This window comes from Ahaetulla prasina, chromosome 3 (genome assembly GCF_028640845.1).
Source record: "Ahaetulla prasina isolate Xishuangbanna chromosome 3, ASM2864084v1, whole genome shotgun sequence".
Classification (NCBI taxonomy): Eukaryota; Metazoa; Chordata; class Lepidosauria; order Squamata; family Colubridae; genus Ahaetulla; species Ahaetulla prasina.
This window is the reverse complement of record NC_080541.1, coordinates 110,236,516-110,255,401: the sequence shown is the minus strand read 5'-3', so window position 1 is coordinate 110,255,401 and position 18,886 is coordinate 110,236,516. Positions and strand designations below refer to the sequence as shown.

Genomic DNA, 18,886 nt, shown 5'->3' with positions numbered 1-18,886 from the left:
TCCAGTTCCCAACCATAAGCAACACATCTGCTGGAGTTGAGCAGAAGACAAATTTGCTCACTGTAAAAAAACCTAGGATCTATTTGTGACCACTCCCATTTCAAAAACATTTAATCAGAAAGACTATTAGGCATACATAAAGAAACTATTAAGTTGGGAAACAAACTATTACCAGATTTTCAGCAATGAATTACTATAAAATTATATATGATAAAATTTTGGAACATATATTGTAGTGATACTGATGCAAAATTAGCAGCAGGAAAATATGAAGTTGAAAGAATTTCAAGCAGGATAACTTACCTCTCTGGCTGTATCTGGAAGTAGTTCACTCCCATTTCTATGTTCCCCATCTGTAGAAACAGGAATGTTGGGACTGAACATCATAAGATCACTCTTGGCACCAGTCTCAACATTCACACCTCCCAGGATATGGCTGTGGCGATTGGAATAGGACCAGCTGCCCACTTCACTGGCACACACCAGGGTGGCCATGCCAGGACCATACACCATGGATTCCTTTGCCTTGCAGTGGCATCGTAGAGTCATATAAACAAAAATGGACAGCAGGAACAAGCTGGAAACAGAGCAGATGGCAATAATCAAATAGATGTTGATTGAGTTCACCAGAGGCATGAAGTTGTCTCCTGACATAGAGAGATGAACATCTGTTTTGATGGCCTGGAAACTCTTCACAAGTGACAGACTCAAGGTAGCTGTGGTTGAGAGCTGAGGCTTCCCATGATCCATGACAAGAACCAACACACTCTGGATTTTGCTTCCTTCTGACTCATCCAGATAATATTTGGTACTCACCTCACCACTATACTGCCCCACAGTCCACAGACCACTGCTTTCATCAACCAGTTCATATCTTAGCCATGCATTATATCCAGAATCTGCATCCAAGGCATGGATCTTGCCTACAATATGCCCAGGCATCACAGGGACCACGAGAAGAATCAGGTTCTCTTCTGATGATCTTGACACAGCAGGTGCATTGTCATTCTCATCCAACACAAAGACTTGAACAGTCACATTGCCATACAAGGAGGGGATTCCAGCATCCTTGGCTCTCACCTGGAACTCCAGCACTTTCAATTCCTCATAGTCCAAGGACTGCAAAACATAGAGCTTTCCACTTTCCGAATGTACAGAGATGTAGCTTGACAATGGCCAAAGCTTCACATCTATCCAATAGGTGATCAAACCATTCTCAGCTATATCTGGGTCCGAGGCAGATAGTGTGAAGATGTGAGCACCAGGGGGATTGTTCTCCTTCACAAAGATTGTGTAGGAGGTCTGAGTGAAAGCTGGAGCATTATCATTTATGTCACTAATAGGCATTAAGATGGTGATGCTAGAAGACAGTGGTGGAACGCCTTGATCTTCCACTGTCACAACCATCCTGTACTCAGTCACCTGCTCCCTATCCAAAGGTGCTCCAACAGTTAGGGAGTAGTAATTCTTGAATGTGGATTCGAGTTTGAAGGGTACTGCAGTGGGCCAGAGGAAACAATTTATCTGTCCATTGTTGCCAGAATCCCTGTCAGAAGCACTGATGATGGCTACCACAGTCCCTGGAGGAGAGTCCTCTGACAATGGCACAGAGAGGGAATTCACAGATAATTCTGGAATGTTGTCATTCATGTCTAAAACCTCAATGAGAACTTTACATTGCCCTGATAATGGAAAATTACCATTATCTTTTGCCAGAATTGGAAGTTCATAGAACTTACTTTCTTCATGATCCAATTTTCCAATCACTCTGATGTCTCCAGTATCAGAATTTATACTAAATATCTTTGTGACCTGAAGAGCTAAGCTATCAGTAAAAGAATAAAAGATTTCCCTATTAATCCCTTCATCTAAATCTGTAGCATTCAGATTAATAACTAATGACCCACTGACTGTATTTTCTAGCAACTTTACCCTATAAACAGATTGATTAAACACAGGAGGATTGTCATTGACATCCAGCACATTGATGACTAGCTGAACAGTTCCTGTGAGTTTTGGTTCACCCCCATCAGTGGCTGTCAGTACTAAATGATGCACAGGGCTCTCCTCTCTGTCAAGTGGAACCTTCAATAGAAGTACTACAGATTTACTCTCATCTTCATTATTTCCTGAATCCAGAACAAAATGGTTGTTTGGGCTGAGCTTGTAAGTCAATAGAGCATTAGTACCAATATCAGCATCAGACCCTCCCTTTAATGGAAATCGTGTAACTAATGTTACAAATTCAGCCATGCTTAGGATCTGTTCCCTGGCTGAGAAGATGGGAGCATTGTCATTAATGTCTTTGATTTCAACCTCCACATGAAAGAACCTCAGAGGCTTCTCTACAATCACCTCCAGATGAAGGACACAGTCTGCATTCTTGGCACACAGCTCCTCCCTGTCTATCCGGGAATTTACAAACAAGATCCCATTCTGCAGGTTTACCTCAAAATAATCCTTCTCTCCTTTGGACAGCATCCGGAACATCCGAGGCACCAGCTCGCTCACCTCCAACCCCAGATCCTGGGCTATACGACCCACAAAGGTGCCGTGCTGGGATTCCTCCAGCACAGAATAATGGAGCTGGCCGCTCCCCATTTTCCAGGCAGTGTGGAGCAGAAGAAGCTGCAGCAGCCCCTTCGGCCAGGTAACCATTGCAGACCCAGGCACAACACCAGCAAGCTCTTCTCTTTTTCTCTAAATATCTTGTCTCAAAGGTGTCAGGAGCAGAGCCCCTCTAGCCCAGCCATACTGGCAATGTTTTCACAGGTTGAATCTTGGCTTGTTGAAATTTCTCTGTTTGAGATTTCCGTTGTGGATCTGACTGGCAGGAATGTCTGTCCCTTTAAGAGAGGGGCTCTGCATTTTCAGTTTCACTTAAGAGAGTTTCCTTAGGAAACAGCGACCTCTTGTGACTAAATTTCAAAATGAGAAACAATTTCCATTGTTCTTTAACTATTAGATTAATTTAGATTGTTTTGTGCTTCTGTGAAATTGCATTATAATGGAATGGATATCTGTCTGGTTTTCTGGCCATCTTTCCCACTGCCAATATATGAACACCAAATAGATGGGGGAAGTTGAAGTAGTTGCAAACCATTTAAATCAGACTTTTGACCAAGATGACATACATTGGAATATTAATTCCAAAGAAACTCATAACGGTATTCCAATGCTATGAAAGCAGAAGTACTTTTGTAGTTTTATTTCTGAATCTTGGCTTGATATGCAGCTCTTGATTTTTTTAGGCAAATTACTAGCAGGACAAGTTCTCAAAACTCATGAGGTGTCTTAACTGGTTTATTTCTGAAATAGATTACATGTTGCAATTAATCTAACCCCCATATTTGAGTGCATTTCCAGAGGGTAGTAACTTTTGGTTCTTTCCTTGATTAATCTGTTGCTTTCAGTGCCATTGCTAAGTCTATAAAATGTTATTCCTTACCAGTGTTATATTGCCAAAATTATTTTTAGGAGAGTATAATTTTTTTTTACTTTATAGGTTTTTTATCACATTTTTCTACAACTGATTTTCATATGACCCGTTTAGCATGTACTATTTTGTATTAAATGTTTTGAGAAGAAAAAAAGTACAGAAAGTCAAACATTTATTCTTTTATATTTCATTCCTAGTTATAAAGAGTCTTTTATTGAATAACCTCACATAACAATTTTCATTATTTTCATTTCATTTCATGAAAGAAAATTTAATGAACACATTAAAATTTAATGAACACATAGTCAACCCTGAATCAAGAGCGTCTGTCTGATTTTTTTTTACAAAAACCTTTACTGTAGTTTTTTATTGCTTAAGTAGAGTAGCCAGAATAGTAGAGTGTTAAGTAGAGTACCCAGCTGACAATGAATGTTTGTTTGTGCATGTAACAGATAGCAATTATCCCAAAAAAGTTAAATTATTGAAGGGCATACATATGCTATACAAGTTTTAGATTTGCCTCATTTGCATTCTAGTCTAACACTTGTAACTTTGTTACAATGGTTTTGGAAAGAGAAATATGGTTTGAAGACATTTAGAATTATACTGAAAAAATTGAATTCATCACCATATTAAAATATGGATTTATCTTTATTTATATAATATAAAGGCTGGTCAATATTATGTAATTCTACATCATGCCGCATCACGTTGCTGTCACGTTGCTACGTCACGTTACCGTCACGTGATGTATCACAAAGTTTTTTCCCATTGCGGAGCTGGGGTGGGCATGGCCTGCATGTGACGCATCTGGCCCGCAGGCCACCAGTTCTAAAGGATCAAGGATTAATTATTACATTTTGAAGAATAGTTAAGTTTGTTTCCCTTTCCCTTTCTCCATTTTTCCTTTGTTTTAACTATTATTTTCTGATGTGTTCCCTTCCCCCCAACTTCCCTCCCCTAAACTGACAAAAAGGAAAATAAATATAGCTATGTAAAGCTGCGAGCCTTGGAATCTACTATATTAGTTGCGCAAGCTTCACTCTACATACTTGCCGTCAGTTTGATGATTTGCTAACAATAAAAGGATCTTGATAGACTGGAGCACTAAGCTCAAGTCCAACAAGATGCTGTGGGAAAACTAAGCTCCTGCACTTGGGAAAAATTAAATGTACAGCTATAGACTAGATGGTATGTGACTCAACAGTACTAATTGTGAGAGGGATAAGTGTCCTAGTGGTCTTATCCAAGTAAGAGCCAGCAGTGTGCAAAATAAAGCCAATGCAGTCCTAAGATGTATCAAGCAAAGGGACAGCATCAAGATCACAAGAAGTGAGAATACCCCTTAATACCAACCTAATGAGGCCACACTTGAAATACCACATGCAATTCTAGTCACCATACTATAAAAAAAAGTTGTGACTCTAAAAGAAGTGCAGAAAGGAGCAACAAAGATGATTAAGATACTGGAGGCTAAACCATATGATGAACGGTTGAGGTAACTGGCTACGTTTAGTATTTCTTTCGACATATATATTTTCAACATTTCTTTTAACAAGTGAAAAACAAGAAAAAAGTAAAGGAAACAAATGGTCCATAAATGGGAGAAGATGGCAAAGAGATGATATATAGCAGGGAGAAAGGAGGCCATAGAATACAATGAATGGTAGCAGGGACTGGATATGTCTAGTCTAATGAACAGAAGAATTAGGGATGACATGATAGCAAGATTTCCACTACTTGAAGGGCTGTCAGAACAAAGACAGGATGGACTTATTCTCCAAAGTACCAAAAAGCAGGAAGTATGGGTGGAAACCTATTAAAGATACATCCATCTAAGTAGAAATTTCCTGACACTGAGAAAAATTAATCAGTGGAATGATTAACTCCTGCTGCTTGGAGTTGTGGGTGCTCAATCATGATAGCATTTCAGGAATAGAACCACTATTTGTCCAGGATGGTATATGAACTTTTACCTTGAGCAGCCGGTCGGAATAGAAGGCCACCAAGGTCCTTTGCAGTTCTATGAGTCTATGAGTTTTTGATCAGCATTCTTTCAATACATATTTCAAATCAGCTATAGTTCATTGAATTGACAAGGAATCAGGTTCACATTTAACAAACTTCTTAATCAGAAAGTTACAGTTATACTTTGTCAAATGCCTTGATAGAATCAGTATGTAAGATGTTCATACCAGTCCTATAATTTCAGTAAATTGATGCAACACCCAACTGACCTTGGCTAATCTCAAGAAAATTGAACTGTAAGTATATGGATAGGGGAAACACTAAGATATCCCAGGTTTATAACAATAGCAATAGCACTTAGATTTATATACCACATCATAGTGCTTTCCAGCCCCCTCTAAGCAGTTTATACAGTCAGCATATTGCCCCCAATAATCTGAGTTTTCATTAAATAGATTGTGAAGATAAAAATATCTCACAGAATTAAAGGACTGGCAAAGCACATCTATACTGAGAAAATTGTGTGATTAAACAAATAAAATTCCCATTTGACATGTTCTTGAAAAATCCAAGTAGATCTTTAGCATTTACTGCTTAATTGCTCTATGAGCTTCTCAGAATACAACAGGTATTCCTTGAGTGCCTTGAGCGCCGTCATTTTGAGCTATGTAGGTTTGCAGACTCAGAATTCCCTGCAAGCTGCCCTTTGCTGAGAATTCTGGAAGCTCAGGACCACACATCTATAACTTGAGAAGGTTGGGAAACACTGATGAGCCTCCCCAGTACCAATGTCAGCCTTTCAAAACTATAGATCCCCTAAGTTTATTTTGCTGAATGTTGCAAGGATTTCCCTCTTCCAATCATCTATTCTCTCAGATTATTCATTCAGCTATATAAGATAAAGATGGGTTTTCATATGATAAAATCCTTCCCCACTCCCAAAACACATGCTAAGTTGATACCATTCTCAAAGATTTGAATTATAGAATGTAAGGATTGGGAAGGACTTTGCCCTAGGAAGATCACTTGATTCCTTCCAACCTCACAAAGTGTAACATTGCAGGTGTTGCAATAGAAACAGAATAAAGGGATCCACCTAATGGTTGTTAGATTGACAAGACTGCTCCAGTTTGGAGGAGACAGCTCTAATACAAGGTGATATTTCATTATTCCAGGAATAAGACTAACCAGTTATCAATTATAATTTCTGTATGGCAAATATATTACTTCTATCCAACTGTTAACCCCTGCACAATATTATATTTTCTATTTCTAAAGTTATAATATATGAAAAAAGTTATAAAGATCAGTGTATGTACCAGATTAATAAAGTTCAAAGAGTTTCCAAACTATGCAGCAGACATAAATATTGTCACAAAGGAGGCATCACACTGAGAATTGATTCATCAAAAAACAAAACTATCCACAAAATAAAAATCATTCATTGATGACAAAGACAAAGATCAGAAATAGCTTGGCAAGGCAAAATGATGAAGAACCTACTTATGTTTACTGTCATTATAGGACAGATCTACTGTCAAGTAAACTGCAGAGTTTCTTTGCACCTTTTTATAGCTTCTCAATTTGGTAAAATATTTTTTATAAAAAAAGTATTTGTGATTCGTAATTCAATATTTTTTTGCATCATTGTCTAAACCGAACAATTCAAAAACAATAATGTCCTGGACTTCCAGTGGTGCTGTCGGGGTGGCGCAGAGAGAAGAGGACGAGTTCCATCCTTTACTTCTGATTTTTCCATGTTTGGGGACCATTCAAAAGTGTGTGGCTCTTGAAGAGTCACGCGAAGCAGAGGAGAATCCCAGTGATCAGCAAGGCAGTGTGCAATTGCCCCCTGAGGCAAGAGAAACCCTCTAACTCAGTGAGAAGACGTCCTGTCATTTCAACTGATATGGCAGACTCAAGGCCGTGACAGCCCACAAGAGGATCGGAAGAAAATATTGTTGGCAGTGTGTCTATTTTTGCTGGTGAGAAACTCTCTCATGTGTGGTGAATGGACCTGTCAAAGTAGGTAAATTTAAAAATTATTTGGCAAAATTGAAAGAAGCTCTGATAGAAAATTAGCGGCAACTGAAAGAGATGCTCTGTGACTCATCAAAAAAGAAAATTGCCAAGGGAGGAGAGCAAAAAGGAAAGTAAGATTTGAATAAGACTGTAAGTGTGAAAATGAAAGTGGAAAGGTGTAGGATAACAGTGGAAAGAGGCTGCTGGCGTGCCCGACCCCAGGAGTTGTACCTCGCCTTCCTCGGGCCGCCTGGTGAGGCTCCTCGCGCCCACCCCTTGGGCAGGGAATAACGAAGGGAGGCGGAGGAGGCGGCGAGCGGAAAGAGGCTGCTGGCGTGCCCGACCCCAGGAGTTGTACTCGCCTTCCCGGCCGCCTGGTGAGGCTCCTCGCCTCCACCCCTTGGGCAGGGAATAACGAAGGAGTTTCAAGTTCATACCAAATACAAAACAAAGTTAAGATTGGTGTCCAAACTTGGTCTCTTTAAGACTTGTGGACTTCAGTTCCCAGAGTTCCTCAGCCAGCTTTGCTGGCTGAGGGACTCTGGGAGTTGAAGTCCACAAGTCTTAAGGGACCAAGTTTGGACACCCCTGGCCAAGATGAATGAATATGAAACATTTTCCCCCCTTAAATGAAGATGATATCCACATATTGTTGCTTTTTAGTAGACTGACTGTATCCATCTGTATTGTAATGTCCCAGGTTTTCAGGCCTCTGATATAGTCCTAAATATTTACCACGAGTCACCAGAAATGGCAGCACTGAAGAAACGCAAGATAGCAAGTGAGTGTAGAAGATTTCAAACACGGTGGGAAAATGAATATTTCTTTAAAGAAATCAACGGAAAGTGTGTCTGTTTGATTTGCAATGAAGATGTTGCCGTGATGAAAGAGTATAATGTCCGTCGGCACTATGAGACCAAGCATCAGAGCTACGCATCGTACACAGGTGCCAAACGAGCACAGAAATTCAAGCAAATGGCAGCTAGCCTGCAAGCTCAACAACAGTTTTTATTGGCCCGCAGCAAATTCTAAAAGTATAATGAATATGGCCCTTTTCGGCCACCTCCCGGTGCTTGCCCGGTGGTTCGCTGCAAGGCTCGCGGCTCCTCCCCATGGGTGGGGAATAATGAAGGGAGGGGGCGGAGGAGGCGGCGAGCGGGAAAGAGACTGCTGGCCGTGCTCGACCCCAGGAATTGTACCCTCGCCTTCCCCGGGCCGCCTGGTGAGACTCCTCGCGCCTCCACCCCTTGGGCAGGGAATAACGAAGGGAGGGGGCGGAGGAGGCGGCGGCAGCGGAAAGAGACTGCTGGCCGTGCTCGACCCCAGGAATTGTACCCTCGCCTTCCCCGGGCCGCCTGGTGAGACTCCTCGCGCCTCCACCCCTTGGGCAGGGAATAACGAAGGGAGGGGGCGGAGGAGGCGGCGGCGAGCGGGAAAGAGGCTGCTGGCCGTGCCCGATCCCAGGAGTTGTACCCTCGCCTTCCCCGGGCCGCCTGGTGAGGCTCCTTGCGTCTCTACCCCTTGGGCAGGGAATAACGAAGGGAGGGGGCGGAGGAGGATGCGGCGAGCGGGAAAGAGGCTGCTGGCCGTGCCCGACCCCAGGAGTTGTACCCTTGCCTTCCCCGGGCCGCCTGGTGAGGCTCCTCGTGCCTCCACCCCTTGGGCAGGGAATAACGAAGGGAGGGGGCGGAGGAGGTGGCGGCGAGCGGGAAAGAGGCTGCTGGCCGTGCCCGACCCCAGGAGTTGTACCCTCGCCTTCCCCGGGCCGCCTGGTGAGGCTCCTCGCGCCTCCATCCCTTGGGCAGGGAATAACGAAGGGAGGGGGCGGAGGAGGCGGCGGCGAGCGGGAAAGAGGCTGCTGGCCGTGGCCGACCCCAGGAGTTGTACCCTCGCCTTCCCTGGGCCGCCTGGTGAGGCTCGCGCCTCCACCCCTTGGGCAGGGAATAACGAAGGAGGGGCGGAGGAGGCGGCAAGCGGAAAGAGGCCGCTGGCCGTGCCCGACCCCAGGAGTTGTACCCTCGCCTTCCCCGGGCCGCCTGGTGAGGCTCCTCGCGCCTCCACCCCTTGGGCAGGGAATAACGAAGGGAGTTTCAAGTTCATACCAAATACAAAACAAAGTTAAGATCAGGTGTCCAAACTTGGTCTCTTTAAGACTTGTGGATTTCAATTCAGAGTTCCTCAGCCAGCTTTGCTGGCTGAGGGACTCTGGGAGTTGAAGTCCACAAGTCTTAAGGGACCAAGTTTGACACCCTGGCCAAGATGAATGAATATGAAACATTTTCCCCTTAAATGAAGATGATATCCACATATTGTTGCTTTTAGTAGACTGACTGTATCCATCTGTATTGTAATGTCCCAGGTTTTCAGGCCTCTGATATAGTCCTAAATATTTACCACGAGTCACCAGAAATGGCAGCACAAGAAACGCAAGATAGCAAGTGAGTGTAGAAGATTTCAAACACGGTGGAAAATGAATATTTCTTTAAAGAAATCAACGGAAAGTGTGTCTGTTTGATTTGCAATGAAGATGTTGCCGTGATGAAAGAGTATAATGTCCGTCGGCACTATGAGACCAAGCATCAGAGCTACGATCGCATACAGGTGCCAAACGAGCACAGAAATTCAAGCAAATGGCAGCTAGCCTGCAAGCTCAACAACAGTTTTTATTTCGTGCTAACAAAATACAGGAAAACGCCACAGCAGCAAGCTATGAAGTCGCAAAACTTATTGCCCAGCATGGCAAACCGTTCTCAGACAGTGATTTCATAAAGCAGTGCCTCATCAAAGTCACAGAAGTAATGTGCCCGGAAAAGTGCAGGATTTCAACAACGTGACCTTATCCAGAAATACAGTGGTGCGGAGAATCGAGGACTTGTCAGCTAACCTGAAACTTCAGCTGAGAGAGAAAGCTTGTGCTTTTGATTTTACTCGATAGCATGCGATGAGAGCACAGACGCCACAGACACCGCACAGCTTTTAATTTTTATGGGAGTCGATGATAATTTTGCTGTAATGGAGGAGCTGCTTGATATGATGAGCCTAAAAGGCACAACGACGGTGGAAATATTTTTGACGCTGTGTCAGAGGCAGTTGAAAAGATGGGGCTTAAATGGGACAAGCTCTGTGGAGTAACAACGGATGGAGCTCCGGCCATGACGGGTGAGCGCAAAGGAATGGCATCCATGGTGTGCGTCAAGGTAAAAGAGAACGGAGGTGAGGCTGTTAGGATGCACTGTATAATCCACCAAGAAGCACTGTGTGCCAAGACTGTGCAGCTGGGCGATGTGATGAACACTGTTGTAAAAACTGTCAACATAATTCGAGCTAGAGGACTGTACCACAGGGAATTTCAAGCTTTCTTATCTGACGTGGATGCTGAATACGGGGATGTACTCTACCACTCTGATGTGCGCTGGCTCAGCCGCGGCTCTGTGCTGCAGCGGTTTTATTCGCTGAGATCAGAAATCGACAATTTTTTGAAAGAGAAGGACCGACCTCTTCATGAACTGAGTGACCCTCTGTGGCTGGCAGACCTGGCATTTTAGTTGATCTTACTCATCATCTGAATACACTGAACAAGAACCTACAAGGCAAAGAACAGCTGGTGTCACACCTGTATGCACATGAAAGCCTTCTGTGTAAAGCTCCGCCTGTTTGAGACACAACTACGAAGCTTTAATGCTGCACACTTCCCTGCGCTGTCTGAAATCAAGTCTGCTTTTCCAAAGGCAGACCTTTCTGCTAAAAAGGAGAAATATGTTTCTGTAATTACATCTCTCGTGACAGAATTCAACCAGCGTTTTCAAGATTTTTCTGTCATTGAAAAACAAATCAAGCTGTTCTCGACCCCCTTCCTGGTGGATGCAGAAGAAGTGGAGGAGAGTCTGCAGTTAGAACTGATTGAAATGCAATGTGATGATTCTCTGAAGAGTCAACATCAGCTTCTCTCCCTCCCTGACTTCTATCAGAGTTTGGATCATGCCAAGTTTCCTCTGATGAGACGCCACGCAAAAAGAATGATGAGCCTGTTCGGCTCAACATACATATGTGAACAAACATTTTCTCTGTTAAATCAGAACAAAAGCAGACTGAGATCCAGAATGACTGATAGCCATCTCTGTGAAGTCCTTCGTGTCTCAACCACCAAACTTTCTCCTGACATCCCAGCCATCCTTCAATCCAAAGGACAGCATCACTGCTCCCACTGAGAGCAATGTTCTTCACATTATAGGCGAGTTAGAAATACACACAGTAGTCATGTGTCAATATGTCACCTCTTGTGTGTGGCCCGGGCCACACATGAATTTACTAGGCTTATATACTGTTTGTTGTCCAGCCGCATGCCTTTCTGAATAATTATATTTAAAAATATTACATTAAAAATCAACATAACACAAACACACACGTACACAAACATAGAGATACACATGCACATATATATAACTCACACATATAGTATACTTAAGCCTAAACTGCCCAGACGGCTGAAAAAGTGATTTCTGACAGGTTCTCACACTTTTGACTGGTCCTCACACCTACAACTATCTTTACATTTTGCACCCTATCTTGTAACCGTGGTGAAGAGAAGCAGTTGTGAAATGAGTGATGTGGTTGTTAAAAATGCTGCAATGGGCATAAATGTGAGGATGGTCATAAGTGTGAGGACTGGTCAAAAATTACTTTTTTTAGCCCTCTGAGTAGTTTCTATGCCCATAGCCACATCCACTCAATCACATGAGCAGTTAGCCACGCCCACCAGTCACATGACCACCAAGCCACATCCCAAAATAAGCCACGCCCAAAGAACTGGTACAAAAAAATTTCAGCCCCCCCCTCCCCCCCCGTGGCCCGGGCCTTTGCTTATTTTTCTGTATTTGGCCCTCACTCAAAAAACTTTGGACACCCCTGATTTAAAGGATACAACAGTGATTCCCAAACTGTGAGCCGCGGCTCCCCAGGGAGCCGCACTATCGTCATGGGGGCGCCGCGGAATATCTGCGCCCGCTGGGTCCGGCGCTGATGCGCCATTTCTGGGGCGTCTGGTGCGCATGCGCAGTTGCAGGTCGGATTTCCGGGGAGCCGCGGGCGCGTCTGGTGCGCATGCGCAGTTGCAGGTCGGATTTCCGGGGGAGCCGCGGGCGAAAAAGATTGGGAACCTCTGGGATACAACACAGTCTTTGTCTCATGTGGAATATCAATAAGGCTGTCATATTATAGACAGTGACTACTACCTTGGAAATAGAAGTTTTCCCTTCCTTTGAAGAGTACTCTTGGTATTGTTTTCATATTTGATATTGTTCTTGTAGTGAAATTATACTTAAAAATACATAGATCAAGTATTATCAGTAATTATTGTTTAAATAGATTATAGTGAAGAGATTATATTAGAGGTATATTTAACGAAGAAATATCTATAAATTTTCATAAATTGAATATGCAAGAGTAGAGACACCTATTATATCTATTATATTTAACTTAGTTTAATTTAGTATGATTAATTAAAGGAATAAATTAGGAGGAGTAACTATAAAGGAGTAACTATAAAGAACAATTTGTAATTGGATTGTAATTGTATAGTATTATACACTTTGCTACTGGTATATAAAATGTAAATTCTTGGCTAAGTAATTAAGGATAATAGAATAGAAATAGAAACTAGAGTGTAATAAATACAAACTATAAATAATAGACAAGCAATTCAGTGGATGGTAATCTGGGCAAGAATTTATAAAATCTTGGGAGAACAAAGCAGAATCCTAAAAGAAATGACTAGCATTACTATCACAACTTTAAGAACAGGGAAAAAGGCAGCATCAAACCCGATGCTGGCGACAGCCTCTCCATCGAGCCAGAAAATGATTGACATGATGCTCCCAGTAGAAAAATTGAGTACCAACTCATTTGTTCAAATGTTGCAATCTACCTTGGTAACAAAACAGGACACCATGATGAAACTTCAAGAGACAATGGTTAAAAATTATGGTGACCTGAAAACTGATATACAAACTCTGGATAATAAAATAGACTCAATTCAACAGGCAATACAAAAAAATGAACAAAGAATTCTATTGGTCAAAATGAAAACAGAACAAACTGAAAAAAAATTAGAACAGGTAGACCAAAAATTTTTGGCGGTAAATAAGGATTTGGAAAACTCTCTGATAGTTCTCGAAATGGACCGAGCCTCTTTCTACTTGAGGTTTCAAAATGTAGTAGAAACAAAAGAAGAGAATTTAGGGGAGATAATGGCGGAACTGATTGCTGAAGCCCTACAGAGAGATAAAAGAGAGATTAAGAATGAGCTCGATGAAATTTATCAAGTTCAAACTAACTATACAAAGCGTTATCATCTCCCAAAAGAGGAGATGATATTAGATTTGCACATAAAAAAATCTGCGATTATATGTATAAAACTACAAGAGAGGAACCAATATTCTATAAAGGAACAGAAATCAAAACACTAAAGCAGATTCCTAGATGGATATGAGAACAAAGGAGGGATTATAGATGTCTATTGAACACAAGGAAACTTCTATTTAGGTGGATCACTCCAGAAGGAATGATAATAACTTGGCAAGCCAAAAAAATTAAAATTAACAACTTAGACAAAGCCCAAGAAATATTTGACCAATTGACAGGAGTGGAGGAAAGTTCAAGGAGTAGAGAGCAATTGGAGACAGCTAGCACAGAAGAACAAATACAAGAATCTGGAAGTGAGGAAGTGGAAGAGGGAACTAAGCTGACAATGGAAAATTGAGATGAAGGAAAGGAAAGTAAGAATAGACCACAAAGAACCACTAGAACCACTAGAACCACTAAGAATCAGAAATTGGCAGATAAATAAGAAAATAGGAAAAAGAACCCAATTACTATCAATAAATTTAAATGGACTGAACAATCAGATAAAAAGGAAAAAGATATTTTCAAATATCTTTCATTCCATCAACCGAGGGCCCAAGGTAGGGGTGGAGGGGTGGCGGTTGTGAGTAGAGAAGGTCTAGAGCCGAGGGAGTTCACTGTGCCTCAGATAGCCGGTTGTGAATCCCTCCTTGTGAAGTGGGGCCATAGGAATCAGATGGGTTTGTTGATCACGTACCTGGCTCCTTGCTGCATGACTACAGCCCTACCTGAGCTACTGGAGGTGCTTGCCGGAGTGGCGGTTGAGATTCCCAGACTTTTGGTCATGGGGGATTTCAACTTGCCATCGGCCGGCTTGTCATCAACGGTGGTCCAGGAGTTCCAGGCTTCCATGACGGCCTTGGACCTGATTCAAGTAACTGATGGCCCTACACACATTGGGGGAGGCACACTGGACTTGATTTATATCTCTGGACAGTGGTTTAATGATCTGGAATTAGGAGATTTAGTGACGGAACCTGTGTCATGGTCAGATCACCACCACAGGGAGACGGAACCAATGCGTTGGTTCCGTCCCAGGCGCCTGATGGACCCTGAGAGGTTCCTGACGGAGCTTGGGCCGTTCCCTGAGGATCTTGCCCACGGCACGGCTGAAGAACTAGTTACGGCCTGGGAACAGGCTGGGGCTTTGGACCGTGTCGTGCCTTTGCGGCCTCTGACCCGGCGTAGATCTCAATTGGCCCCTTGGTTCTCTGAGGAGCTGAGAGAGATGAAATGCCGGAGAAGACGCCTAGAGAGTACCTGGAGGTCCAGCCATTCCGAGGCTGATCGGACACTAGTTAGGTCTTTTTCTAAGACCTACCTAGTGGTACTGAGGGAGGCGAAACGTTCTTACGTTTCCACCCTCATTGCGTTGGCAGATAACCGCCCGGCCGCCCTGTTTCGGATGACCCGCTCTCTCCTTCATCAGGAGGGGCGGGATGACCCCTTGCAGGGACATGCCGAGGAGTTTAATGGTTATCTATATGATAAAATCGTTCAGCTTCGGGATAGTTTGGACCAAAATTGCGATGATCCAAGTGAGATGACGGAGATGCGTCTTGTTGAGGTTGTTTGGGATGAGTTTGATTCTGTGGCTCTCAAGGATGTGGACAGGCTACTGGGGAGGTTACATGCCACTACATGTTTACTGGACCCGTGTCCCTCCTGGTTGGTGCTGGCCACACAGGAGATGACACGAGGCTGGCTCCGGGAAATTATAAATGCTTCATTATTGGGAGGGGTTTTCCCCGCCACCTTGAAAGAGGCGGTGGTGAGACCCCTCCTCAAGAAGCCTTCCCTGGACCCAGCTATTTTGGGAAATTATCGTCCAGTCTCCAACCTTCACTTTGTGGCAAAGGTTGTAGAGAGTGTGGTGGCAAGGCAGCTTCCCCAGTACCTGGATGAAGCTGTCTATCTAGACCCGTTCCAGTCCGGCTTCCAGTCCGGATATAGTATGGAGACAGCTTTGGTCGCGTTGGTGGATGACCTCTGGAGGGCCAGGGATGGGGGTTGTTCCTCTGCCCTGGTCCTATTAGATCTCTCATCGGCTTTTGATACCATCGACCATGGTATCTTGCTGCACTGGTTGGAGAGCTTGGGAGTGGGAGGCACCGTTTATCGGTGGTTCTCCTCCTCTCTCTCTGACCGGTCGCAGACGGTGTTGACAGGAGGGCAGAGATCGACCGCAAGGTGCCTTACTTGTGGGGTGCCTCAGGGGTCGATCCTCTCACCTCTCCTGTTCAACATCTATATGAAGCTGCTGGGCGAGGTCATCAGTGGCTTTGGGGTGAGTTACCAGCTGTACACTGACGACACGCAGCTGTACTTTTCCACCCCGGGCCACACCAACGAAGCTGTTGAAGTACTGTCCCGGTGCCTGGAAGCCGTACGGGTCTGGATGGGGAGAAACAGGCTCAAGCTCAATCCCTCCAAGATGGAGTGGCTGTGGATGCCGGCACCCCGGTACAGTCAGCTGCAACCGCAGCTGACTTTTGGGGGCTAGTCATTGGCCCCAATGGAAAGGGTGCGCAACTTGGGTATTCTCCTGGACGGCTGTCGTTTGAAGATCATCTGGCGGCCGTCTCCAGGAGAGCTTTTTACCAGGTGCGCTTGGTCCGCCAGTTGCGCCCCTTCCTTGACCAGGATGCCTTATGCACGGTCACTCACGCTCTTGTCATCTCTCGTTTGGATTATTGCAATGCTCTCTACATGGGGCTACCCTTGAAGTGCACTCGGAGGCTTCAGTTAGTTCAGAATGCAGCTATGCGGGTCATTGAGGGAGCCATACGTTGCTCCCATGTAACACCGCTCCTGCGCAGACTGCACTGGCTACCTGTGGTCTATCGGGTGCGCTTTAAGGTTTTGGTTACCACCTTTAAAGCACTCCATGGCTTAGGGCCCGGGTACTTACGGGACCGCCTGCTGTTACCTTATGCCTCCCACCGACCCGTACGCTCACACTGAGAGGGTCTTCTCAGGGTGCCGTCCCCCAAGCAATGTCGGCTGGCGGCCCCCAGGGGAAGGGCCTTCTCTGTTGGAGCTCCTACCCTCTGGAACGAACTTCCCCCTGGCTTGCGTCAATTACCTGACCTTCGAAACTTTCGCCGTGAATTGAAAACACATTTATTTATTCAAGCGGGACTGGCCTAAATTTTTAAATCCTAAATAGTTTTAATTGGAGTTATTATTTATGAATTTTATGGGTTTTACATTTGATGGTTTTAAATCTCGGCCATTTATTGAATATGTTTATTTTAAGTCTTTGTTTTAATTTGTATATTGTACTGTTTTATAATTTGGCTGTACACCGCCCTGAGTCCTTCGGGAGAAGGGCGGTATAAAAATCTAAATAAATAAATAAACAAAATTAGCAAAGCAGAATGTAGATATGTCTACATGACAAATTATATGACAAAAATATGGGGGAAATATTGGAACTGATACTCTTGGATTTATACAATGAAGTATTGTTGGAAGGAAAAATGCCCATCTCATGGAGAGAAGCATATATTACAGTCATCATGAAAGAAGGTACCGACCTAAATCGGATTCAAAACTATAGACCACTATCTCTTTTGAATACCGACTACAAGATTTTTATGACCATTAATGGCAGGAAGGATGAAGAAAATATTAAATGAAATTATCTATCAGAATGCCTTTCTCTCATTGAGGCAAATTAAAGACATTACAAGGACAGTTTGGAATATATTAGAATATTATGAGGTGCATCAAGAGAAACAAGTTTTTCTGGATGCGCAGAAAGCCTTTGATAACTTAAATTGGAAATATATGATAAAACAAATTAAAGAAATGAAATTCGGTAATAAATTTGAACAGATGATTGAAACAATTTACTCCGCCCAAAAAGCAAATATTATAATCAACGAGGAAATCACAAAATCATTTGAGATAAAGAAAGGAGTTCACCAAGGATGTCCATTATTACCTCTGCTTTTTATTCTGACATTAGAATCATTATTGAAAAATATCAGGGCAAATACAGAGATTAAGGGGGCCAAAATTAAGAGAGAAGAATACAAATTAAAGGCATTCGCAGATGACCTGGTGTTTTTCATTGAGGAGCCAAAAGTTTTACATTTAACTGCTTTTATCTAAAAATATAAATAAAATAAAATAAAATAAAATAATAAAATAAAATAAAATATTTGTGCAGCTTTCTGAGATTTGGTGTGTTTCTGTAGTGTTTCACTCTAACTATACAAACACAAAATCTCACAAAGCTGTATGTGGCATTGTGTGTGTGTGAATCAGTTGTGTTGTGTTGTGTTGTGTGTGTGTGTGTAAAGTGTGAAAGTTGGTTTTTGAGCTTTTTGTGGCTGTGTGAGGTTCCTGATTGTTGCAGGGGCCATTTTGGGTGAAGTGCAACTGCTTTTACATTGTGTGTGAGTCAGTTGTGTTGTGTTGTGTGTAAAGCGTGAAAGTTGGTTTTTGGTACCTCTTATTGTTTTGTATACTTTTTAAATTATTTTTATTATTTATTGTTATTGGCCACGCCCACCCAGTCACCTGACCGCCAAGCCACGCCCACCAATTAAGCCACGCCCAAAGAACCGATAGGGAAATTTTTTAGATTTCACCCTGGACCATACCCATAAAATTAAATAATAATTTTTTATAGAATTGAACCAAATTACAAAAAAAAAAATATTGGCTGGCAGAAAAGCATGAATAAAATTAACAGACCTTCAAGATAGCAGAAGCAGAGGTGGTCTAGGGCTTCCAGATTGGTGACTCTATTACAAAGCAGCAATTTTAACATGGCTTAAGGAGTGGATAAACTTAAGACATAAAAGATTACTCATATTAGAAAGGCATGATTTCCAAAAAGAGTGGCATGCCTTTCTTTGGGACAAAGAAAATAAATCCCATTCGGACTTCTGATGGCTCCGCTGGTCGTTGAGGATGGTCTTTTTAGACCGCCAGCCCTGGATCGCGTAGAGCCACTAAGACAGCGAAAATCAGCTGTCTAGGGGCTTGGAAACCTTTCCCCTAGCTGAAGAGGAAAAGGTGAGTGATCAGGTGGAGGTAGAGCTC

The 18,886-nt window shown here is 43.1% G+C and overlaps 1 protein-coding gene across 26 annotated transcripts in view; it reads right to left on the bottom strand.

Annotated features, from left to right (window-relative positions):
* LOC131194158 (protocadherin alpha-5-like) overlaps nucleotides 1–18,886 on the bottom strand; it is a 274,200-nt gene that overhangs the window by 159,380 nt on the left and 95,934 nt on the right. For 2 of the 26 annotated variants that reach the window (XM_058174855.1, XM_058174867.1), the window contains exon 2: nucleotides 304–353. The exons of 19 other annotated variants lie outside the window; for them this stretch is intronic. In XM_058174855.1, coding sequence (XP_058030838.1) covers nucleotides 304–353 — 50 coding nt within the window. Of the gene's footprint in view, nucleotides 1–303; nucleotides 578–4,289; nucleotides 7,425–18,886 lie in introns of those variants that run through there. 5 more of the 26 variants (XM_058174850.1, XM_058174842.1, XM_058174864.1 and 2 more) reach the window with 3 other exon arrangements.